Raw genomic sequence first — 26,889 nt, 5'->3', positions numbered from 1 at the left:
GGTGTCAATGACGAAGGCACACCCGACACCCAGTCAGTCCGACAGGCATCAGTATACACAAAAGTATTATCATGCAGTTCCTTGTGAAGGTCGTGAAACTGAAGCTGATAGAGCAAGGCTAGAGGAGTGTCCTTAGGAAGCAAATGAAGGCCAAGGTGAGCACATGCCACAGCACAAAGCCAAGATGGTGAAGGGTTCACAGCCATCGGGAAAGTGGCAGGTAGCGTTCAGTTACGCTGCTGGAGCAAGAGCCAAAAGTAAATGCCAGAAGGCAAGAGAGAAAAGGGACACACCCTCTACTAGTGAACAAAGGATTCATCAAAGGAGGAGGCATAGGATGGGTGGCCATGCATGACAGACAAACGGCATGCATATCTGTTGAGAAAGTGGTCACGGCATTAGGACAGTAGTAGTCTGGCAGCTTCTGAATAAGCCCTGGCTTTGATGGGGTAGGAGACACCTGCAACCAGACTGGAGTAGGTGGTGGTGGTGGTGGTGGTGGTGTGAGGATGTATGGGACAGGTCTTGCATCTTAATCTATTGCAGGAATATACACTGCAGTTTTCGGTCAGTCGGCTATTACTAACAGTCAAATGGTGGAAATTTCTTCTGCCATCTGTCAAACCTACTCAATATTTTTGTCAATCTTTACTCCATCCCTGTTCTAAGCCTGAACTCAGGCTCATATGCCTGCAACAGACCTAAACGCAAGCCCTTTTTCATACATCCTCCCACCACTACCACGACCACCACCAAAAGTTCCAGTCCCATCTCACAGATCTACTATCCCATCAGAGGCAGGGCTATCTGCGGACACAGTCAAATTATCTAAAAACTAAGCTGCAAACACTGTGCTGCTTTCTATGTGGTCATAGTCTTTCGTTAATAGCAGCTCTGTTTAAAGTATTACCACTTGCGTCAACCCTCAATCTTTCATGAGCTTCTGTTTCTTTGTTTTGGTTAGAACAGCTTTGTGTTTGTTACACTGTCAATGAGGCTGCTCCTTTTATTCCTGCTGCAGCTGAGATGAGTACACAAGTTGTTTGTGAATTATTTTAACGAGCTTCTCACAGGAGTGACTTATTTTCAGTTATCTGTGTGATTACTAGTTTAGATCAATACATTGAGTGTTTGCATGCTTACTAGGCATAGTCTAGCATTCTAATAAATCTGTAATGAAGAATTTTGCTGTCTTCGGTATGGATATGGACTGTGATTGCTATGTTCAGATGTGAGCTGAATTTCTGACCATTTGCTCACAGCTCCAAGTAGCACTGGCTTCGGTCACACAGTGTGAGGGTGCTGCCACAGGGCATCACTGTGGGAGACCAAATGTAGGGATCCACAGGATGTCCTGAAAGTTACATGTGTGTCACGATTGGTCAGCTACCGAGGCCATCCTGGGTACTGCATACTCTGGCATTGCCCCTCACCCATGGCCAAGTGGGGGGGGTCAATTCCAAGGTTTGGCAGACAGTAAAAGACTTTCCGAGGGGGCCAATCTGAGGGCCTCCACATCTGATGAACAGGTTTGGGTCACTACCTGCAGCTGAAAGCCCCTGAACCGGATGCAGTCTGTAGCCCTGTTCCAGAGAAAGTATCTTGGTCTGTGAGGTCTGCACTTCACAGAGGGTGGGATTACTAGTAGGTGGGAGCTCCAACAATTAGTGCATGATTGGGCCCACTAAGCAATATGGCTGCCAAGGAGGGGAAAGAATTGTGGGCGGTTTGTGCATACTGGGAGGGGTCATTATATATATGGCAAGCCTGCTTCTTCAGGATGCCATGAAGAGCACAGGGTGCAGCTAAATGCAGGTGGTGGATAATGTCTCTATTAACAGTGTGTATCGCTTTGGATCATAAGAATTTGTCTGGTTTCGGGCAGCTAGGTGAAATGGTGAAGACTGCCAATCTTGATTGTGAGATTTAAAGGGAGCTCATCTGCAGCATTGTTGACAGAACTGAATGTGGGCCTTTGGACAGAGATGAATGTAGGGTCTGTTATACAGAATACAAAGAACCAGAAGAGTAATAATGTAAATTGTGATGTATGGATAATAATGTTGTTTTTGCTTTGGAAGTCTGCTAAAAATGAGATATACCAACTGATAATCCTCATAATCAAAGGCATAATAAAAGTCTTCACACAAATCAAAGTTTACGAGTTCTGGTTTTGATGTACATAGACTACTTCTACAGACATAAAAAGAGTTTTTCAAGTTAGGAGTTCACAAACTTCTTGGAACTGAAAATCAGCAACTATGTAGTTTATAAACTAACTGAACCCTAGCAACCAGATGCATTTTGGATTCAAAAGAAATTTTGTAGACAGCTATTGAGAAATATACAGCAAACAAATTAATAAGAGATGGTACTAATCACCGATGGCACGCAGAACAGGACAGAACATTGATGCAGAAGCAATGAAAAAAGGATGCCAAATTTGAAAGAATCAAAAAAGCCCGAAGAGTGTTGCAAAACCCTGAGAGTTTAGAAGTTTTACGGAAGCTCAAAATTTAGCATAAACTTCAATGTAAAGTGCTTTTAATACTTCCCACAATGAAACTGTCTTGAAATCTGGCAGACTAGGAGATTCTCGTTGTATGTGAAGTAAACCAGTGGCAAGATGCAATCAATACCTCCACTGTACAGTAACAGCACTGGTATATGTGGTGGTAGGAGGATGTGTAGGGTAGGTCTTACAGTGGTACAGCCACGGGTGGCGGCCATAGGTGAAATATACACTATTGAAGGAAGAACCATCTGCTGTTATGCACACAGTGTCCAGCCTTTCACGTTGATATGACTACCACCTAGCTATCAGTTAGGATGAATTGGATACACAGAGGGTGTATACTGGCAGCATACAATATCTTATTCCACAGTATGCTCTACACCATGACAGTTGTAACCTTAGTGCCCGCTTCACCAAATGTGCCATGTGGATCTTTCCTCAGACACCAGTTTCTCAGAACTCTGCAGGTCAGAATTGACATTACAATATGTTTTTGGTTCTTGCTACCCAGGTGGACTTTATGTACATTAATGTCTTCGGTCTCGGTATACATTCCTTTCTTCAATCCTTTTTTGTATTCTGGAGCTCTTTTCTTCACTTATCTAGTTTTCCTTATCTCTACCACACATAACAATTAGCTATCAACCTTATTAACTCTTGCATGTCTTTTGTCAGGAACCTCTGTCTTTCTTATTAACCCATCTTCCATCTTAAAGCTTTCAGGTTTTCACAAATCTCATCTGGTGCCATCCCCAACAAACAGTCTTTTCTTCTCAACCAATCTGATAACTTTCCCCTGACCCAGGGTTCTGAGTGACTTTTGCAAACACTTCCCATTTACTAAAATTCATCAGTCCTTTTCCGTCACCCCTCTTCAATTCTTCTAGTAGAAGAGAGCCACCAACTCTGCAAGCTTGCCCATTTCCTTAAACAACTAGTAGTCCGAATTTGATGTATGTTACAACGTCACAAAATGGTTGGTTTTGAAAATTCAGTATGGAAAAGAGCTATATTAAAAAACAAATACTAATCATTTATTTGAGCCCCAACCATAGCAGAATTTTGACTTTTTATGTGGCAACCATAGTGAAGACTAAATCTGCAAGAAGCAGAAAAATTCAGATCATGTTATAGTGTGTGGAAGTACTATAGTGCACTGCTCAACACCAAGCAACATGAAAAGACCTGTAGACACTCTTGATCATACTGAATTTTATTACAAAACTTAAGTTTGGACTAACAGTTGCCTTTCTAAAGATACTAGATAGCCTGTTTTAAAGTTATATTGAGGTACCACAATTCAGTGGTGTATGAGTTACGTGTATATAACATTTCTACCAATTAAGAATCAACACTGATTGCATTTCAGACTAATGCTTAATAAATAAGTTTTACAGCCCCGAGGGGAAACTGTTTTTAAACAAGGAAAATGTGTATTTTTAACTGGGAATTTCTTTTGATTGTCTGCATATACATGTGTGTGTGTGTGTGTGTGTGTGTGTGTGTGTGTGTGTGTGTGTGTGTGTGTGTGTTATGCTTTATCATCATTTCTTCTATCATCATTCTCATTTTTGTTTGAAGGTCAAAGAACTATATGGAATTCAATATAACTGATGGCATTGTCATATCTCCTATACAACCACTCATTTTTTACACAGGGCTGTATTGAAGTGGTACTGGAAGTACGAAAGTACGATGGCAATGGCATAATGTGTACGGAACTCAGCCGCTAACACGTACAACAATTTAAGGTATTTGGGATACACTTTAAGCTGACAGTACTGTTCAGGATGTGCATAAGGATGGTCTGGCATCCAAAAGCATCAGTGAGTCCAGCTTCCCATGCTGCTGTGTTGCAACATTTTACTTGGTCACCTCAAAAATGTATGACGCAGGTTTCACGTGAAAGCTGGGTAAACAAATCACGCGCACAATGAATTCCGAAGCCTGCAAAGTGTACATTTCAAGATTGCTGCACACTATGAGCAAGGGCATCCTCATCAAAGGACGGAGTACTGTGAGTGGTTTGAAAGCAAGCTTTGTGAGGATGAATGGTTTGTAGGAGTGGTTGTATGGCCTGATGAGGCCCAATTCAAATTGAAAACGACCATAACTGCATGTAGTGGGTTCCTGAAAATCCTCATGTTCATACGGAAAACATGTCAATCTACCAGGTGTGGTGCGGCCTGTCACTGCGTGGTCTGATTGGCCGATTCTTCTTTGAAGGTACAATAAGTGATGACATATATCTTCATATGCTGCAAACATCGATTTTACCTGCAATCCGAGAGGCATTTGGAAATGAAAGATTTTGCCTACAACAAGACAGTGCTCTGCCTCAATACCATAGGTATGTCAGAGCCTACTTGGGTGGAGCTACCTGTGTGAGGGATAGGTCGAAGAGACCTACACTGAATGAGCAACTCAAACCATTGAGGCATCCTGTGTGGCTATCTTACAGGCAACACCGACAGTCATAATTTGGTCAACAGTTCAGCAACATTGAAATTGTTTGACTCCTAATGGGGGTCACTCTGAACACACACAACATTCCCTCCTGTGAAAGTATTGTAGCAGTATGTCAATTTGTTACATTAAGAGTTACTATCGAAGAGCGTCTACATTTTTCTGGACCTCCCTGTATTTGGTAAAGTCATGATCTGAAATTTAAACATTTTAGAATAACTAATATTGCATTCATGGAATATATGAAAGAGAATTCTCATAGCAACTAGAAGCCACCACAACATTCAACAAGAATAAATAATATTAACCACCATTCTGCAATATTTTGCAGCCAATATCAAACACAAAGAATACTTTCTAGAAATAGAATATAATTATGTATAGTGCTGAGAGGAAGAATCCAAAGCTGAGAATCTTCCTCGGTCCACTGCCTTGTGGTCTGGGAGGAATGGCATACACTTTTGTAGTAATTGAATGTTGGTCAACACTGGTGAAGCGACATATCACGTATAAAGGGCTACTGCAAGTAGAAAATTAGGAGATCATTATCATAAAAATATATGGAACCCAACAATTATTGTGAGCTAATCTATCTCAATTCTCTGCAAAAAAGTTCAAAGAATTTTTAGTGTGAGAAAATGTATACTGTATACTGATATACAGATAGAAGCAAATATGGCAGAATTGTGAATTAGGTCAACTCAGCAGGAAATATTGTGCAAATAAGCATTCCACATGGGTAGAAACACTTGAGGAATTTGAAATGGCGATGAACGAATTGCTGCAGTCAGTTATGAAATTGACTCCTATGGACAAGCAGAATAGCAACTTGAAACACACCACCACCTAAAATGTGTAGACTGGCCTCCAGATGAAGCAGATACAAATGTTAACATATGTTTAGTCAAGGAGGGAGAGAAACAAAAGGAAAGCTAGTAACATCTTTGTAATCCCACCACTGGAAAGATCAGTGGATGTTCAGCACACAAAATGTATGATTATTTGTTGGTGAGCAGACAGTACAAACATTGGAGAAATAATCTCAAAAATTTTGGCACTGAACCATCTTCAAACCATGGATGGACACCTGGGTGGAGGATCAACGTAATTTTTGGAGGATCTGACAGATAACCACATTTGTTTAAGCTATTTAACTGTAGTGGCATGCTAAAGGATGAAAACGGGAGATGCAATTTTAGTGTGGAGAGCCAGAAAACTATTGGAAAGTGTAGGTTTTGGCTTTAGTTTATATATGTATTTACACATATGAACACAAATGTGTTTTCATCTGAGGAGCCTCTGAGCCAGAGGCAGTACTAATCATGCTGTACTGTCATGAATTATGTCAGGTGAAAACTCACTGAGTTCTAGCATTATTTAATATTGTGATCTTGGAAACAATTTTTATGCTTAAATGGATGGGTACCAATAATGGTGTACGTTGATGAAGCACAATGTGTCTACAGACAAAATTACTTTGACTTCTGGGGAGTTAAGTGCCTTTTTCCTTGTTAACAGTGAGGAACCAATTTACTGGTTAGAATTTACCTCACATAGGAGAGCCCATCAGAAATGGCAATGCTAGTATTGTCGATGCTGGGGGAAGAAAACAATCCTTGGGGAGTCTTCTGCTGTGCTGCCCATGCTCCAAATTAATGATTGCATCAGTCCCCTGACAAGAGTAAGTTTACTGGTACATAGTTTTATTTTAGTGGGATTTCATAGGTCTGATTCACTAAATGGTGACAACTGGCCAGAGACTGTACTGTTTGATTTTCAGAATGGTAATATTTGTATAACTGTCAATGCCCCCACTTCCACTGAAGTCCATTCAGTTGGTTGGCTTTAAAACAAACACACACACACACACACACACACACACACACACACACACACACACACACACACACACACACACACGATAAATTCATAAATCAGGCCTTCAAAAGTAAACCAGAGAAGATACAGATGTTTTAAATGGAGTAATAATCAATTAATTGAGAAGTACACACGACAAAAACTCTAGTATTTGTTGCATAATTGAAAGAAGGATTATTCTTATGATATTTCTGATTTGAATTAAATGGCTTAGAAAACAGAAATACTCTTGTTCACTTATATGGGACAGCATGTGTGAGAGTACGTAATTTGGCTGAAATAAATTAGGAAATTCTCTCTTAAAGATCAGCGGCACAAAATTTTCTGTACCCGTCATCTATAAATGAGCACAGTAATTTTACACTGATCAGCCGGAACATTATGACTGCCTGCTTAATAGCTAGCATATCCACCTTTGGCATAGATAACAGTGGCGACGCATCTTGGCATGAAAGCAATGATGCCTTGGCTGGCTGGATGTAGTTGGTACCACATCTGCACACCCAAGGCATCCAATTGCTGTAAATTATGGGGAGGAGACAATGAGCTCTGATGGCACGTTCAATCACATCCCAGATGTGTTTGATCGGTTTCACCCATCTGGAGAGTTGCAGCTCCAGCACATCAACTGGAGCTTGCTACTGTGCTCTTTAAACCACTCAATCACACTCCTGGTCTTGTGACAGCACATTATCCTTCTGAAAAATGCCACTGCTTTCTGGTAACATTATCGTCATGAAGGAGTGTGTGCAGTCTGCAACTAACGTATGTTAGTCCTTAGCTGTCATGGTGCCTTGCAAAAGCTCCACTGAACCCATGGATGCCCAAATGAATGTTCCGCTTAGCATAATGAAGCCACCATCAGCTTGTCTCCATCGTGTGGTACAGATGCCAAGGAGCTGTTCCCCAGGAAGATGACAGATTTATGTCCTCCCACTGGCATGATGAAGAAGGTATTAGGATCCGTCAGACCACGCGACTACCTGCCACTATGCCAACGTCCAGTGCTGATAGTCATGTGCCAATTTCGGCTGCAGTTGCCGATGTTGTCGTGTTAATATTGGCAAATGCATAGGTGGTTGGCTACATAGGCCCATCATTAGAAGCGTTCGGTGCACTGAGAGTTCAGACACTTGTTCTCTGCCCAACATTAATGTCTGACATTAGTTCCACCACAGTTTGCCACCTAACACGTTTTACCAGTCCTCCAGCCTATTACGTCTGACATCTGTAATGGAGGGGGGGGGGGGGGGGGGTGGCTACCCAACCCCCCCCCCCCCCCCCCCCGACACCTGGATGTGGTTTCACCACACCACAGCACTCCACGAACACCAAACAAGTCACGCAGTTTCCGCAATGCTAGTGCCGAGCCTCCGGGCCATCACAATGTGCCCTCAGTGAAACTCACGGACACTACATGCTGGACAGATTTATATCAGTATAAGGTCAGCAGTCATATTGCTCTAGCTGATCAGGGTATGTGATTAAAACAACAAAGTAGCCCAAAAAGTTGTTATTTATGTGCAAATGGTACCCTACATGTGTTCAAATTTGTTTTGCATTTTTATTATATTTTTGAGGTGTTACTTGGGCAGGACACACCAAGTGGAGTTCGACAACGAAATCTCCCTGTCATAGCAGATGCTGCACGGAGCTACCATCATTAAACAGAGTGCAAAAGAGGACCTCCACCTATGTGGACCTTCCCTATGTATTTCCACTGATGTGAAGAAACATGATTAATGTCTTACTTTCAGTTTAGTACAAGCTTAACTTCACTTCATACAAGATATTTGAACTTACTTTTATGTCCTAATATTTCAACATCCAAATATAGAAGAATTATTTTTTCACTGAATAACTGAAGAATAAGAATCACTGTTTATGTGGCTTTTAGCACACGAAATTTTGGAAAGGGAGAGTGCAATAATCTAAAAATAAACAACAATCCCTAATTTAATAAATATTAAAAAGTTGTTAGTTCAAAGAATTCAGAACAATCAAATATACCAAAGAAAGCAAATAAGAATAATTTTAATTTCAACTTTCAGTACGAAATAGATGACAAATTTATGCGATAAATATCTTCTGTGTCCATTAAAACGTGAAGTGATATTTAAAAGTGACTGAAGCAGAAAACTATATTTCTTCTTGTGTATTAACTAATCAGTCAAAGCCCTTGACCAACAGTACATTATGAAGTATTTGGCAGTTATCAGTAACAAATTTCCAGCATTACTCATATCAAGGCTCCTGGGGAAAAAAAAAAAGAGAGACTAAACCTCACTGGCGACCAGCAGTTAACGAAAGTGAATGCGCAGTGCAGTTCTAAACTACACCTCCTTCATCACGAAGCTCACTTCATTATTGGCTGGTAATGAGTAAGAAGATTTCCATGCTACACCTGTTACTCAACGATGCCTGTGCCTTAGTGAATGCTCAAAAAACTGAACCTAACTTGCAGTATCCGGAACCATTAGTTTCAATTTACCTCTGTGTGCTTCTTCTTGCTGGAACCTTTCTTCTCCTCGCTTACAGCACTCGACTTGCGTTTGCGGTCTTCTTTTTTCACACTGGTTGACCCTGTGTCACTGCCGCTTCCTCCCTTCTTGCTCTCCGCCCTCTTCGACTCGTATTCACTGATGAGGTCCGGGCAGTCCAAATTCTCCTCCGGTTCCCACGTGTTATCGTCACTACAACAATGGAAATGGGACACAAAAATTCGCCTCTCGAACTGCCTCACAAGCCAGAGGAACTGCGAAGAACTGTGAAGAGCACTAGCAGATTGCACATACAGTGTCCTGTCCATGTTGTGTGCTCATGAATTGCTAGACTTCATAAAAAAGAATTTAACATGTCTAATAACACGAACTCTTCAGTTAACTTTGCTATGAGGCAGACAGAAGTTTAACAGCACTTAAAATGAATATAGCAAGAGCGTTCACTAATTAAGAAAAGGTGAAACAAAGCCAGAAGGCAAAAATAAGCAAACAACTTTTTAAGAGGAAAAAATGGCAATTAAAGATCTGTTTACATTTCATGGCACATTACCTCTTTCTGAAGGAATTCCATTAAGGCTCATGTAAGAGAAAGGAGAAAAAACACCAATTACAAACTACGCCAAGTTCCTCGAACAGCTGTCACAAAGTTTAGTAGAACTCTCGATATTTCAGAACTGTGAACTGTTGCTGTGGAGATCTGTTTGCACAGCAACAATATGACACACAGTTACTGACTGGTGACTTCTTCCTGGAAATGTATTGTGAAAAAAATCAGCACAAAAAACCACTTCATCAATATGCATTGGTTTGGTCTAATTCCTGTAAACTGGGCAGTCAAACCAGTGCACCTAGAAATTTTATTGCAGCACAATACTTGTGTGGCGGATATACGTATCTCTAATGATGGCACCACGTTTGCTGCTGAAATACCATGAGAGTTCTACGGTGTAATCTGAACACTTGACAATTGTTCAGGTATGTGTTTTCCCAGGAAAACCTCAAAATCATATATACTAACACACACACACACACACACACACACACACACACACAAACCAGAACTGACAGACAAAACTAAATACCTGCTAATAACTAAACAAAATATCAAATTAACTCAGGCGAAACAGGTTATTAGTCAAGGGGGAAAAAATATATAATTCAAATCACGCAACACACAAGAAAGGTAAATGAAGTAACAATGGAGAGTACAATCAAAAGGCCTAGAAAAATACCCACAATCAATTACAAATTTGGAAAAAAAAGTAATCAGAGATCATGGCTAAATCAATTTGGAAAGAAAGAAGACTCACTCAGTGTAGCCTGCAAACAATCTTTTCAACTGCACCTAAAACAATTACGTTTACACCTGCCACCCTTAGGATAAAGTTGTGAATTTTCTCATTTTTCTACGAATTTGTGCTTGCTATAGTGTCATAACTTTGGAACTGCTGATTAACTTCAAATAACACGCTTTCTCCAGTCAGAGCCTGCAACCAGGACACCTAGCCTGCTTTGCAAATTGCACCTGGTATGCATGCACACACAAGTTCTTCATGAAATAATATGACCCCAACAATTTATTATTTCCCTGATTTTTCTGTCCTTGGGGCAAGAACCTGCGACTTACAGAAACAAAAATCAATGTTAGTATTCAAAGTACTGGTGGCAGATGTCTCCGTAAAAGCTAGCACTATACTGAAACATTTACAATAGACAATTTTTGTTCCTGAAAAACAATTAAGTTTACATCCCCAGCCAATATGTCAATGTCAAAGGCTTTGTAACTTTGTAGTTGTGTGTGTGTGTGTGTGTGTGTGTGTGTGTGTGTGTGTGTGTGTGTGTGTGTGTGTGCGTGTAAAATTACTAATATTTTGCACATCAGAGTTCATCAAAACAGGCCCTAATTTTTAACTTTCCAAAATATATTTAGAAGGAACTGAAGTGACGAACAAGGACTAGGAAGAACATCACCTGAAAAGGTCTAGTACATGCAGACTAACATACAGTATATTGTGTGCAGAATCACATTTTGAGGTGAAACAGCTTTCAGTAATCTTTGTCCAGTCATCTAGTACACAGTGCCAAGCCTTACCAAAAAGATGCGGAAGAGTAAAATTTCTTCGTAGAGTTGAAAACAAATTTGTGGTTTGCCATAAAAAAAAAAAAAAAAAAAATATGCTGCCGATCATTGTAAAAACACGTAATATACTGAAATAACACATCTTGTTTGGTCTTTGGCTTTATGCTTGAAATATATGCAATTATTGGTGTAATCTAATCAATAAAAAAATGAGTTAAAGGGTAACTGCCTGGTGCACATCCTTGTCCAACAAGAATCATCAAGGGACCAAAAGTGTGACAATCATGTGGGGAGGGATCGGCACTATAGTGTCTCCCACTTGAGTTCGTGAAACTTCTGCTTAACAACAACATTTGTGATTGGGGATCTGTGTGGGCATAAAGCAGCAGTCCCCTTGTCGCAGCTTTTCCAGACGTTTTGACTTAACTGCACAGCATAATTTATCTACCACGCCACAGCACCGTTCCCCCTGTGATTCAGATCTCATCTTTATTGAAATCAGTAAGCAATGAGAACTGGGTAAGCATTACATTCACAGAATATGGCTGACTGACTTTGTGAGATGGGGGGGCGAGGGGGAGGGGCTATGGATGAGACGACTGCAACATTGATGCTTTTGACTCTCAGTTTCCAGTGACTGCACTAGCTTTCATTGCCTGCATCAATGTGCTCAATACTGAAGGCAACAGCTATCTGGTTTGCTTTTTGTTCAGCATTCAAACATCTGGGATATCCACTGGCTGCAGACCTTAAGGTTGCGTAACTCCTGCCTGATAATGTGCAGCATGCTTCTCGAGATCCTTTGCTAGCAAATAAATGGTTATGTGCTGGTCTAATTGCAAAGAATTTGGTGCACCATTACAATGGCAGTTTTCAAAAGACATGCTGCCGCTTAAAGATTCTTCACTCTTCGGTGGATGCCTGCTGGTGTTTGTCCTTCGGCAGCCGAGGAAAGAACAACAGCACTGGTCCCATTCGGATGCATCTGGTAATAACGTTGCCACAGTTCTCTTTCCTGCATACACGTCAGAAAGGCATTTATGCCACACTGATCCCTCACATAAATGTCAATGTTTATACACATGCATCAAAGTCATGTTACACTGTTCATACCTTCAGACGGAAACTTGCCCCTTATACATTAAATTTATTAAAAATTACTAGCCTACGATTTTGTCAGACAAATAGCTTACTCCCAGATAGCAGCTCGGGAATATGTTTCTTTTTCACTTTCTGTCACACTTGGGAAGACCGCCCACACCTTTCTCTGCCAATTAGTTCCTCCCTTGAAAACCATGGAAATTCCCCACCTTCCTGCATTGCCAACTCATTCGAATGCCAATTGTCTCAATTCAACTTCGTTTTGGAGATCTAAGTATCTCTAATCTTTCCATCATGCAGGCTATGTCATGAACTGCTCCGTGATGGGCATTTTCAGACTCCATTTGTCACTTTTTTATGTAATAGACACTTGGAGTTATTGTGCGGTGTGCCATTGGGTAAACAACATTATCAGCTCTGCTTCGCACAGTCAGTAAGTTCAATAGTACGTGGTTCGAAGCCAGTGACAGTGGTATCTTCAAGGTCTCTGTGACATCTTTCAATAAAATAATGATGGATGCAGTGGGTGTTTGACTTGCCTGGACAATGATTATCCAGAGCTCCCAGGCATCGGAAACATCCGGTGGCAGGTTGCCGAGAGCCCGGCACCCCACAGCTCGCCAGCCAGACAATCTAATTCTTACACACAGTTTGGGCACTATGAGCAATGTGCCCTTTCTGAATTCCCTAGCCCAGTTCGACAAACCACAGAACTTTCTAGCAAGGACCACAGATGACTAACTGTCTTTGACAATTTGAAGTCTAACCTGCAGAAATTTACTTCCTTAAGTTAAACACCAGATAACTACTTGTTTGCAATACTGTGAACTCATTATAAAGCATTCAGGATTGCTCAGCATTTTAATAATATTCTGAAAGATAATATCATTTTTTTCTGATTTTCTATGTTAAGAAAACCTCAGAGCGAAGTAGGAAAGATTTGTGTCCAGTAAAAATTACGTAATGAGTTGAGAACCTATATTGTTAGCTGAATGGTAAATCTTTTACTACCAATGCACAGCAGTTTACATAAGTTTTTGTCCCACAGCTATTGTATTGAAAGGTTGTATTCCAACGTTTGTTTTTAAGATTATGCCACAGCACACATGGTTTGCCAGTATGGATACATTATGTGCAATTTTTCATTTTGGGGATGTTAGTATGCTCCATTATTCTACCATCTTCTATCTTCTCCATAGAGCTACTTTAAGAAATAGTCATGTTGGGTAGATTTTTCATCAATGACTCCAAATTGTTCATTTGTGTAGGGAGGAGGTAAGAAAAAGATTGAGCACACCATGCAAGCATAGACTGACGAATAGCTTTGACGAGTGACAGCAGCAATTTATAGGGCGCTTCAATCCAAAATTTAACAATCACTACCGATACCTATTCCTTCATTATTTGCTTCAGGTAAAACAGTGATACACTGTGTTGTCAAGCACCCAACTGAGCAGCAGTAATATAAAATACAAAGTAAGCTAGGTGAGAAAAAATTTACAATCTGTGAAAAAAAAAAAAAAAGAGAGACCCCCCAGTTTCGAACTATCAGCATAATCCCACATTGAAGCAATTGCCTACGAGATAATTGGTGATCGAATACGCAGCTGGTTGGAATCTGAAGCAACTGCAGTGGTTAATAATATAGTGGAAATTTATTGAATTATTGTTTAATAAAACAGTAGTTTAGCTCATTACACAAGTTTATTTTCTCGTTGTTTAAATAAACTAAGGTTAAACTGTGATTTTGACCATAAATGACTTACCTTTGTAACTTAAAGAAAGCTATTCTATACATGTACAAAGTGTGCACACTTATCTGCAAATAAACATAGGGGTTTGATGGAAAGGTGATTATTTGTGAGCTAGCAAAGTAAACGAATGTGATGACATAAAAAGCTAAATTTTTTGCTACAGAATGTATTTTACAAATACTAGATTTCAGTGAGTCATTGATGTGGGTCAAAGTAGACAGGTTTTATCACTAGGTTCAATATTTCACTTTATGGAATTAACTTACAATGATAGAATTAAAGAATAATTTCTGAGAATTCCATAATATCCAAAAATCACAATGCACACTGTGACTAAGCCAGTTTCCATTTTCAATGCAGTAATTCAATGTATTTTCAAGTATGGCAAGACCTGAGCCAGCTGCTGAACAAAATCTGCTAACACCATTATACAAGATATATACCTATAACCACATGCAGAGGACAACTGTGAGAAGGTACTTTGTATATTAAGGTTCACACTGAGATCTGATGATGGCTAAGACCACACTTAGTTTTACTATTTCGTGTAAAAGAAGAAGAAGAAGAAGAAGAAGAAGAAGAAGAAGAAAAGACATTACTGGCTGCTGCCAATTTGAGCTAGAAGACCACACTATGTTTAGTACATCTGTATCTGCAGTAACAGAAGTTACACTGAATCAACAATTGCCCAAATGTGTGCAGTTGTGTTTGAAATTTCCTTACATACTTCAATATTTAACCCACTAAACACAGTGTTGCCTGTTAGTTAATAAATCTGGCAGCTACCAGAAAGAGTAAATACCTGGCAAGAACACTGGATTCAGCTGCTCCCATCAGCCACCTCGCCGAGTGCCTTCTTCCAGAAAGTTAATGGTAAGTTGGCCAACAGCAGGAGGGGATGGCAGGGAGCAGAGAAAGCAAGCCTGGACCCTCACGTGAGAGGGGGAGGGGGTCAGGTGTGTGTGTGTGTGTGTGTGTGTGTGTGTGTGTGTGTGTGTGTGTGCGCGCGCGTGTGTGTGCGCGTGTGGAGAGGTGGGAAGTTGGGGGTAGTAGAAGCCGTGCAGAGGCTGCACTTTTGTGAAAGTAGAGGTCATACACAGACATAAAAACCATTTAAATGTTATTTACAACATGGAAACTGAACAAATTCTGTGTTGACTGCTATAGGCAAGTTAACTCATCATGCTCCGCAGGTGCTGAGAATACATTTCTTAATTGCAACCCCCCAGGTTTTCCGTAACCCTTAAGACTGCTAGACATGCTCAGTTCATTCCGCACTGAGTATGGCTTTGTTTTCATTGTACTGCTCGTATAATGTTGCTACCTGTGCCGAGAGATGGCAATCTGGCCATTACGAAATACTTTTAAGAGAACTATCCAGAAAAAAAAAAAAATAAATAAATAAAAATTGCACCTTTTAACAGTCTGACATCTGTGTTCAATAAAGGAATGAATTTCTATTCACTATTTGTCATAGTTACCATATTGTATCAAATTAAATAAATCATTGCACAATATTCTGAAACGTTTGCAGTGCTAAAAACTGCATTGCATAAACTATACAAATGGTTATATTTTAAAAAATTTTTATTCACCGAGATATGGAAGTAATTTATTCACAGCAGTAAGAGGTCAGTGGAATGGGCCAGAAACATGTTAACAGCGCTTAACAAAAACCCAGGCATTTAAGCACATCCTCAGCACCTGGGGAGCATGAGGAAAACTCATCCACAGCAGTCAAAGGATCAAGCATCTTGTTCCACTGACTTCTCACTGCTGCGGACAAGTTAGTTCCATATTTCTAGTATTTATTATGGCATGGTATTGGTTGCAGAAAACCTTGCTTCAACAATTTGAACCGTTTATGAAATATTATGATTGTTACAGCCACACAATTCCTGGCATGCAGGTACAGAAATGGGCACATTGTACATTACCATCTGCCCGATATATATACACAGCAATGTATGTGCTAAATGCAATCATACACAAAGTTTATGTATTTGCACTTTTACCTCTGCAAACTCTAAAATTTCGTTTCCTGTTTTACTAAATTTCACAAAGCACAGTAACTATGATGAATAATGAAAAGAAATCCAGTCTTTTATTGAGCAGATATGTAGAAAGATGTAGAAAAACAAAACTTTTTCACCAAGTAGTTTTCTTAAAATTGGATGGTTAAGTATTTGATAGCAGCTGGAACACTGTCCCAGCACAGGTAGCAGCATTTAGCTATCAGTACAGTGACAACAAAGCCACACTCCACAGAGAATGCGGAGAGCATGTCTGTAACAGTGTAAGGGTTAATAAAGAGACTATACTCTGATTAAAATTACTTTGTGATTGACATTTCACTGATTCCAGCACCAAAATATGTCAATCAAAAATAATTTTAACATGAGTATAACCACAGCAATGAGGAAAGGAAACAGTAGAAATCTGAAGTGCAACACAGCAAATAACAATGGTGACCTCACAAAGTACTTTAAGTTGAGGAACACTGGCTGCAATTAAAAACTAAGGACTCCCAGATGAAGCCTTCCAAATTCTGCAGATTCGGACCTAGGTCACCAATCAGCCAACTTACAGTTGCTACACTGCATGCTTTAGCCTCTCATAACAACAGTTTAAGGAGTAATTCAAAGATCTGATTCTTAGTTGTTTTATAAGATAGTAATGTGAATTTATGACCCTCTCACAAATGATGCTGGAGTGACAGATGAAAATAAAAGTACTATGACACAGTTCTCATCAATAGTAACTGACCCCCCCCCCCCCCAAAAAAAAAAAATTGCAAAAATATCTCTTAATTTTTGTTGCTCTATATATATTATTATTATTCCTCCTATGAAGACTGGAAACTGACTCAATCATGTTACTGTGTGACAAGTTATTCAACACTTACTTTGAATACCCCTTCCACTTCAATAAGTACTCCACTTTGCCATTGCGTATTCGCTTATCCAACACTTTCTCAACTGAGTATTCTTCCTCTGGCTCCTCCCCATCCGCATTATTTCCTGCAGCATCCTTATCTTTGGTCTTTCGACTGGGGCCTTCCACTAAAAAATTTAAGAAGTATGCTATTAAACAAAAGTTCGTCACCTCAAATCGTTCAAAAAATCAATTCATTAAAGAAATCTTTACAAAATGCAAGCACTATCAAATAACAAAAATGCATACTTACAAGTGCAGAAAATGAGAAGAGCAATGCTAGCTCTTCATGGTAAATTGATAAATAAAAGTGAAATGGATGAATGTAAGATTAGACAAGGAAATCATTCAGGGAAACTGGCAAAACACATCATCTGTAGGGAATATTATTAACCCTCATCTTCTGCAATGTGCTTCATTTGACCTGAAGCTCACATTATTCTGCATTTTACTCTTGATAGTTTCTTTCCAGTTATTTACCATTACATACTATGACATCTCAAATGTAAGGTTAAATTGCTATCTTCATTTTTCTCGACCACTTTCATAAATAAAAAAATTGGTCAGGTGCAAGTAGGACTCGTGCACCGAGGGCTCTCTACAAAATTAATCGAGTATATGGATTGTTTACCCACTTCCACAATCTAGAATCTCTACCATTTATGCCTGTTATTGACACTGATACTAGCAAGATATCAGTCCCAGGGATTCTTTTTCGAGGATGTCCTAATTTCAGCTACACAAATGTGATGAAAATAACAGCCAGGAGGCAGTCAACCACTATCGTAGTATCAGTAGTTTTGTATTCAGGCTGACAGTCTCGCAATGGTTCAAACATCAGGCAAGAAATGACTTTACTTCTCGCATGACGGATTTCGGAATTTATCCATCATCCGATATCAGGAGTGATTTCCACATGTAGATATGACATTTCAAGTTTAATGTGAAACAAACATTTCATTTCAGAAGTTTCATTCTCAGACTAGTCTATAAATATTTGTTCCACATACAGCTTTTATTGCCATATATCCATCAGTAATCACTCCTGGATATCTGACGATGGATAAATTCCAAAACGTTTCATATGAGCAGGTCATTTTTTGCCTGATGTTTAACTTTTACTATTGCGACCCACTCTGCCAGAATGCTGAACTACTAATTCTTTAATTTCAAGTTTGACATTGGATAACAAATGATAAAGGAAATTTCTATTTCATGTGATATAGCTACAAATTAACAATTTCCGGAGTTTTTCGTTCATTTGTACTGTGAAACCTTACTAATTGCAAAATTTCACCATTGTTATCAATGGGAAACGTATTATAGGTTTGCAAGCATAATCAAAATATGAAAAATGGGAATACTTCCGACTGCATTGACTTAGAAACTAATGCTTATTATAATGCAAAAGGCCTATCAACCTTAGTGTATGAGAAATTTCAACTTGATACATCAACTTGTTACTGAGAAAAAGTTGTTTCACAGTCAGACATACAGCCCAACAAACATATTTAGACAGACAACAAAACGGTCCTACAGTGATTCAGTTTCTAGTTGTTGAGGCACAGAGCCCAAAAGTATGTCTAACACGACACACATGAGCTAAATATTATTGAGGAAGTCCACTGTTTTGCTAACAAGCTTACTATATAATTTTCTAAATATTCCTGCCTTTGCCACCTTCTGCAACAGCATGGCGTGTGTACATTCGTGCCAGCTTTTTAGTTAATTCAGTATAAGTGTTAACACAGGGAGTATATGTGGACGAGGAAGAAAAATTCCCGGATTTTCCGGTTAAAAATACACTTTCTCCAAGATGAAATTACACTTTTTCTGGGTTAAGTAACAGTATACCTCTCCTCTGAACTGTAAAACTTATTAAGCCTTTCAATGGTAGTGGTTTTATACAATGGCGTAGAATTTCCCGGCACTTTAGAAAACGAAACTCGGGAAAAAACACGTTTTGGAAAGATGTCTGATGTGCAGCAACATGTACACTGCATATTTTCGTATTACAAAAGTATAAATACAAATTCCACCAAACACTGCATGTTACTTTCTGAAGGACTGAAATCGAGATTGTCATGTGCTTTTGTAAGCCAGTCGTAGCTCACTGATTTTTGAATGAGAGTCAAACGCACTGATTTAAAAAATTCATCGGACATTTGTGCACAAAATTCATCTTGTGTAAAAGGAAATTTACTTTACTTGAAAATAATGCTTTTCAAACAACCATTCCGAAAATTTTCCTGCAACCTGTTAGAAATAGATTAGTTTCAGCAGTCGCGCCAGATGACAGGCGTCGCCTCACTTGTGCAGCTACGATGACACAGGAAGCCCGTACGTTCATACATGAAAATATTAAAAGATCTTACATTATGTCAAAAGAAACAAGACATTAGCGGATACTTTGTTTTTGTATTTTACCAATAGAACAAAACCTGCCATGCCATTCGCTTTACCATGCTATGCTATAGCACCCGTGGATCTCGAGATTAGGTTGTTGTTGTTGTTGTTGTTGTCGTCGTCGTCGTTGTCGTCTTCAGTCCTGAGACTGGTTTGATGGAGCTCTCCATGCTACTCTATCCTGTACAAGCTTCATCTCCCAGTACCTAATGCCACCTACATCCTTCTGAATCTGCTTAGTGCATTCATCTCTGTGTCTCCCTCTATGATTTTTACCCTCCACACTGCCCTCCAACGCTAAATTTGTGATCCCTTGATGCCTCAGAACATGCCCTACCAATTGGTCCCTTCTTCTTGTCAAGTTGTGTCAAACTCCTCTTCTCCCCTATTCTATTCAATACTTCCTCATTAGTTACGTGATCTACCCATCTAATCTTCAGCATTCTTCTGTTGCACCACATTTTGAAAGCTTCTATTCTCTTCTTGTCCAAACTATTTATCGTCCATGTTTCACTTCCATACATGGCTACACTCCATACGACGTAGTTATTAAAAAGAAATCTACTTATTAATTATTAAATAGGTCTAACAGAAAATTCCACAATGAAAATATTCATCACTAATGATCAGAATACCACTTATAACTAAACCAAATGCCTCACACATATAAAGTAAACACCCACACTATTTCTGTAAATAGTAATTTTACTTTTTATATCTTTACTCAGGGTTACAGATCTTTTTCATATTACCTGAAATTTCAAGGTTAATCGTCCATCGTCTGAAAACATAAAATTTAATGATCCAGAAATCAATGATAAATAATAAAAAAGGGAGTCTTGTTTATTTGTCAGCATATTCTTAATTAGACAGCAGATGATTGTGTGTCAGGGTCTCCTTTACTTCTACTAATACAGTTTCATGTTCATGTCATTACATCTACAGCGTCACACTTCGAAATCAAATGTTCTTACTAAAAAAAAGGCTGATGGTCAAACATTAAGAATTTAATAAAATTGCAGAAAAAGATAACAGCCATAAAATCAGATCATAATCACCAGACACATGAGCTTGAAATTCAGTGGAAGAGCAGAATATAACGTGATCTTTGTGATGAAATGTCACAGTGCAATTACAGGATTTTTCCCATTACTGCTACTTCAGATCGATAACTGTTTCAGCAATGGATCTCATTGAGGTCTCCAGATTGAAATTCTGAATATCTCTGAACTTATTTTTGTTGTATATAGGTGGAAGTCCACATTTTATGAAGTGTGTATTGTATATTTCCATTGTCTTTAGTATGGATAGGAACTTTGATTGCTCTTACACATGCAAGCTGAGCGTGTGACCCTTTGCCTACAGCTTAAGGTAGTGTTGGGTTTGGTCACACAGCTTCAGGCTGTTGCCATTAGGCATAAATGTGGAGGACCAGATATGGTAATCTGAGGGAGTGCAGCATCTCACAAATGTGTCTTAACTGGTCAACTACTGCAGCTGCACCAGGTAGTGCCCACACTGAGGTTGCCCCCACCAGTGGTTAAGTGGAAGGTTAGTCCAACGTGTGGCAGGCAGCGAAGAATTTTCCGAGGGGACGATCGGAGGGCCTCTCTGGCTCGTTGGATGAGCAGGTTCTGAGCACTGTGTGGCCGCCAAAACCCCCAAGCCAAGTGAAGTCACTTGCCCTGTTCCAGAGGACACCTCTCTGCCTGCAAGGTATGGGAATTCATTGAGGGAGGGATTACTGGTAGTTCGGAGCTCCAATAGTAGGCGTGTAATAGGGCATTGAGATATGGCTGCAAAAGGAGACTACGGAAGCCTGTGTGCACATGAGCAAGAGTCATCCCAGATGTGGAATGGGTGCTCCCAGATGCCAAGAAAAGCACTGGGTACAGCCAACTGCAGGTAGTGGCTCATGTAACTACTAGCAATGTGTGTCACTTTTGATCAGAAGAAATTTTGTATGGTTTTGGGTAGGTAGTTGAAATGGTGAAGACTGCCAGAAAGGCTTGTGGCAGGCACAGCTCATTGTCAGTCCAAAATGGTGCAGGGCAAACAGAAGATGACTGCACAACTAGCAATGATCAGTACTGCTGTAAATTGTCGTAGCTGTGTTGGGAAAGAACCAGAGAGCCAATTACTAACAAAGCATTTAAGCTCAAATCTTAAGTACACACAGCTGGCCAAAGCCAAAAAAATTCAGGCGATTTTTTTTTTTTTTTTACAAAGGGCTTAACCATATTCCTGAAGGACAGATAAAATATAATTCTTGGTGAGTGTTTACTGTTGTCAAAATAGTTTACCTTGTAGAGAAATTGATGCAGATAGTTCCTGCGAGTTAGTATGCTGAGGTTATAGTTGATAACTGAAATAAATGAGTGGTTCCTTTTACTGGCTTCTGATGAATCAGTTGCTGCACACTTCAAAGAAAATTGAAGTTACTTCAAATAGGTGCCCCACTCTTAGAGTTACAGTTGATTACGACTTCGATCTATCCTTAATATGTTAGGGGAAATACATATTTAGGTGAAAAGTTTAAAGTCGATGGTACACGAAAGACGTCGTCCAAAATCATACTTTGTGCTTTCTGAGAAAATTATTTTGAACAATTAGTTCAGGAGCCCACAAAAATATAAATGGTTGTGAAAAAAACACTTGACCTCGTAACAGATTATCCTGAGAAAACAAGATGCATCATAACACATTAGTGCCCCAATACTGTAACATCGAAACCCACCAAAAACAAATGCAAAATACATCTATCTAAAAAAGCAGATAAAAATTTGCTTGACGTTCCTAAAACAGTCTACTCCTTTCAATCTGACTACGAAAGCACAGACCTGACGCGGTTTGAATTCAAGGAAATGGTATCAATGGCTATAGAGAAATATATTCCAAACAAATTAATAAGAGATAATACTGACCCCCACGGTACTCAAACAGGTCAGAATACTGTTGCAGAAGTAACGAAAAAAGCATACCAAATTTAAAAGAAACTGTAAACCCCAAGATTCTTGAAGTTTTATGAAATCTCAAATTTTAGTGTGAACTTCAATGTGAGGCATTTGTAATTGTTTCCACAATGAAACTCTGTCTTGAAATCTGACAAAACCCAAGAGAATCTGATCGTATGTAAAGTACACCAGTGGTAAGATTCAAGGAAATTCATTCATTGTGTGATACTATTGGGTATGTTATTGACGAGAGTGACACTAAAGTAGGGTTATCAAACAGTTTTCCATAATTCCTTCACCAAGAGAGTAAATATTCCTGGATTCAAATCAAGAACTGCCAACATGAGTAACTTGGGAGAAGGTATCATCGGTGCTGCAAAGCAACTTAAATCATTATGGAAGGCCTCCAGTCCAAACTGTATACGAGTCCGGTTCCTTTCAGAGTACGCTGCTACAACAGGCCGTACGTAGCAATCATATACAACTGCTTGTTCATTGAAATGTCTGTATCTAAAGACGATAAAGCTCCACAAGTCACATGAACACCTAAGAAAGAAAATAGTAGTGTTCCAATGAACTACACACATATTGCTAACATCGATTTGCAGAGGGATTTTGGAACATATTGTGTTCAAACATCATGAATTACCTCAAAGAACAGGATTTATTGACAAATGGCGAACACGCATTTAATTCGGAAAATATCTTTCTAGTGAAACAGAACTAGCTATATTCTCACAAAGTAATGAGTGCTATCAACAGGAAATGTCAATTTGATTCCAAATTCTTGTATTTCCATACGGCTTTTCACACCAGTCCTCATATGCAACTCAAAATCAAATTGCATGGGTAAGGAGTAACATCTCAGATGTGAGGCAGGATTTGTGATTTCCTTTCAGAATGGTTACAGTAACTGGCAGGAAGTCAGAGTAAAACAATACCCAGCATTCCCCAAGGAAGTGTGATAGGTCCTTTGCTGTTCTTAGACTACATAAATGAATTAGGTGGCCATCTGAGCAGCTCTCAGATTATTTGCAGATGATGCTATCATTTCCTGTCTTGTAAAGTTATCAGATAGCATGAAGACATCAACATAGTACTAAAAGCAATCCACTAAATTTCAGTTACATGGGAAAATACACAAATCTAAAGGCTGTAAATTTAATCAAACACTCAGGAATTACAATTACAGATAATCTGAAATGACAACAGATAAGACTGCAATTCATTGGCAGAACACTTAGAAAATACAAAACGTCTAGTAAACCGACTGCTTACACTACAGCTGTCAGCTGTGTCCTGGGGTATTGCTATGGTGTGGTATCATCAGGTAGGACTGACCAAGGACATTCGAAAAGTTCACATCAAAGCAGCGCATAGGGAGTAGAAGGGGGGGAATGCCACGGTTATAAGAATGGGGGTGCAATAATAAAAGGCTTTTTCATTGTGACAAGATTTTCTCATGAAATTTTAATCATTAACTTTCTCTTCAGAGAGAGAATATTTTGTCGGTGCCCACATACATAGGGAGAAATAAATAATAGAAATCAGAGCTCATACAGGAAGATTTAAGTGTGTGGTTTTTCCCCCAGCACTTTAAAGTGGAAAGGTAAAAAAAACAGTTTGAAGGTGGTTCGATCATCATCTGCCAGGCATCTGACTAGGAGTTGCAGAATAATCATCAGATGTTGGTGTACTAATTTTTATGGCCTTAATGAAAAACTTTCGGGTCGACAGAAGCGTCCGATCCCACGCGTCGGCTTTGACCCGTGACTGTCTCCAGTTCTGTTTCATCTTATTTTATTTACTTTTCTGATCTGTTCGTTCTATCTCGTGAGATTTTTTTTTTTAATTTAAAAACACTTATTACTTATTTTAATTATCTGTTTCCTCCAATTTCTGTTTTAGTTTATTATATTTATCTTTCTGATCTGTTCGTTCTATCCTGTGAGATTTTTTTTTTTTAAAAGACAAAAAACACTAATCAGCTACTGAAGCATCTTTATCTTCTATGGGTTGCAGGGGTTACGACCCCTGGGGAGGTGGGTGGGTATTCATGCATGGCTGTCTTTACTTACACGTTGTAGCTACGCAAGGCGTCTAAATTTGTTTATATTTAGTTTGCCCCCACCCAAAACACCCCATTTCCCGCGCTTGTCCCGTTAGTGTCATTAGGCTTCTTGTGGAAAATGTGTGTGTGTGTGTGTTTTTTTGTTTCCGCCATATTTGTGACGTCATGGGTCAAAGCAGACGGGCGGGATCGGACGCTTCCGTTTTTCCAAACTTTCTGTTGACATTCGACAAAAGTTTTCTGGTTATGGCACTGTGTCATAATGTAAAAGACTACTGCTGCTAGAGAAAAAAACAACGTTTCAGTCACGGTTGCAGAGGCCTCCTCCTGGTGCATTCTAGCTATGCAGTGTCCTTTATATTTTGTTGTTACTGATCACTGAGCATGCCATTATGTCATAATTTTAAAAAGGTAGTTAGTTTCATTGGTCACTTAAGGAAGGAGGAGAGGGAACTTTATTTTTATAGGTTATTGCGGTGGAGGGAGAATGTAACCTCTGTTGTCTATTGGCTCTTTTGTTATGTGCCATGATTGGTGGTCACCGTCGAATGAGAAGTTGGCAGCTGTTTACCAACTGCTGGACGCCGGCAGTTACTCGCCGGTAGTGCTCGTGCCTCGTGTTGACAGTACGGTCTGTTGGGCTCTGATTGCGGGCAGCCAAGATGGGGCAAGCCTGAGCCCATCCTCCCTGTTCATGTTATTAGTGTGTTCAAGTGTTTCAATGGCCCATCAGAGTTTGTGTTTCGTCATAACTGGCTGCTTGGCCAACACACAGGCTTCGCTGAATTTTATTTCTTTTCCACAGTCTTGCTGATGTTCTGCCACTGCTGAATTATTGTGTTGCCCTAGACGAATATTGCGCTTGTGTTCCCAAATGCATGTTGCTGTTGGCCTACCAGTCTGACCAATGTATGCCTCTCCACAATCACATTCCACCTTGTAAACGCCTGCAGTGTGTAATGCATCGACCTTGTCCTTAGGGGAGCCTAGCACGTCCTGGATCCTACGACCACTATAGAAAACAGGCTGCACCCCAACACTGCGAAGGTGTTTGCCTATTCGGTCAGTAACGTTTTTCACATAAGGTAAGCACACTGTTGGCTGCAGTTTGTCTATTTCTTTATTATCATTCTTACTTGTGTTCGTCAACAAGGCTGTGTTTATCGACTTATGGCTGTAGCCATTTGCTAGAAACGTTGTGCGTATCCTTTTAAGCTCAGGTGTGATGTTTTGAGCATCACTACGGTGTTGTGCACGGATTGCCAAAGAACGGATGACAGTTCTTCTGCACTGGGTGGTGGTAGGATTGGGCGTGCAGATACCTGCCTGTATGTATAGGATTGCTATATACTCCGTGCTCCAGTGTACCCTCCGTTCTCCTGTATACTTCAACGTCTAGAAATTGAATTGCACCATCCTTTTCTACTTCGAGCATGAACCATACCTTCCCCATGCATATTGTTCAAATGTTTGTGAAACTTGTGTAGCTCTGTTTCAACATGAGGCCATATAGTGAGCATGTCGTCCAATTATCTGAACCAGCAACGTGGGCGTGAAGGAGCTGAACTGAGGGCCACTGCTTGAAAGGCTTCCATGAATATTTCAGCTGTCAGCGGAGATAGGAGAGAGCCCATTGCTATGCTGTCTGTCTGCACATAGTATTTTCCTTGCCTTTACACCCACGTTGCTGGTTCATTGGACAACATGCTCACTATATGGCCTCATGGTGAAACAGAGCTACACAAGTTTCACAAACATTTGAACAATAATGCATGGGGAAGGTATGGTTCATGCTCGGAGTAGAAAAGGATGGTGCAATTCAATTTCTAGACATTGAAGTATACAGGAGAACGGAGGGCACACTGGGGCACAGAGTATATAGCAATCCTACAACCACCCAGCGCAGAAGAACTGTCATCCGTTCTTTGGCAATCCGTGCACAACACCGTAGTGATGCTCAAAACATCACACCTGAGCTTAAAAGGATACGCATAACGTTTCTAGCAAATGGCTACAGCCATAAGTCGATAAACACAGCCTTGTTGACGAACAAAAGTAAGAAAGATAAGCAAGAAATAGACAAACTGCAGCCAACAGTGTGCTTACCTTAAGTGAAAAGTATTACTGACCAAATAGGCAAACACCTTCGCAGCGTTAGGTTGCAGCCTGTCTTCTATAGTGGTCATATGATCCAGGACGTGCTAGGCTCCCCTAAGGACAAGATGGATG

General features: G+C 39.8%; 1 protein-coding gene across 2 annotated transcripts in view; it reads right to left on the bottom strand.

The window, feature by feature from the left end:
* Window positions 1-26,889, bottom strand: part of LOC126109595 (chromobox protein homolog 1-like) — a 38,497-nt gene that overhangs the window by 9,588 nt on the left and 2,020 nt on the right. Inside the window, exons 3-4 of one of the 2 annotated variants that reach the window (XM_049914635.1) lie at window positions 17,201-17,357; window positions 9,351-9,555 (exon numbers count right to left, since the gene is read on the bottom strand). In XM_049914635.1, coding sequence (XP_049770592.1) covers window positions 9,351-9,555; window positions 17,201-17,357 — 362 coding nt within the window. The remainder of the gene's footprint in view (window positions 1-9,350; window positions 9,556-17,200; window positions 17,358-26,889) is intronic. The other variant, XM_049914636.1, reaches the window with a different exon arrangement.

Source organism: Schistocerca cancellata, chromosome 12 (genome assembly GCF_023864275.1).
Source record: "Schistocerca cancellata isolate TAMUIC-IGC-003103 chromosome 12, iqSchCanc2.1, whole genome shotgun sequence".
Taxonomy (NCBI): domain Eukaryota; kingdom Metazoa; phylum Arthropoda; class Insecta; order Orthoptera; family Acrididae; genus Schistocerca; species Schistocerca cancellata.
Note: the sequence above shows the minus strand (reverse complement) of the source record. Positions and strands in the feature narration are given on the sequence as shown.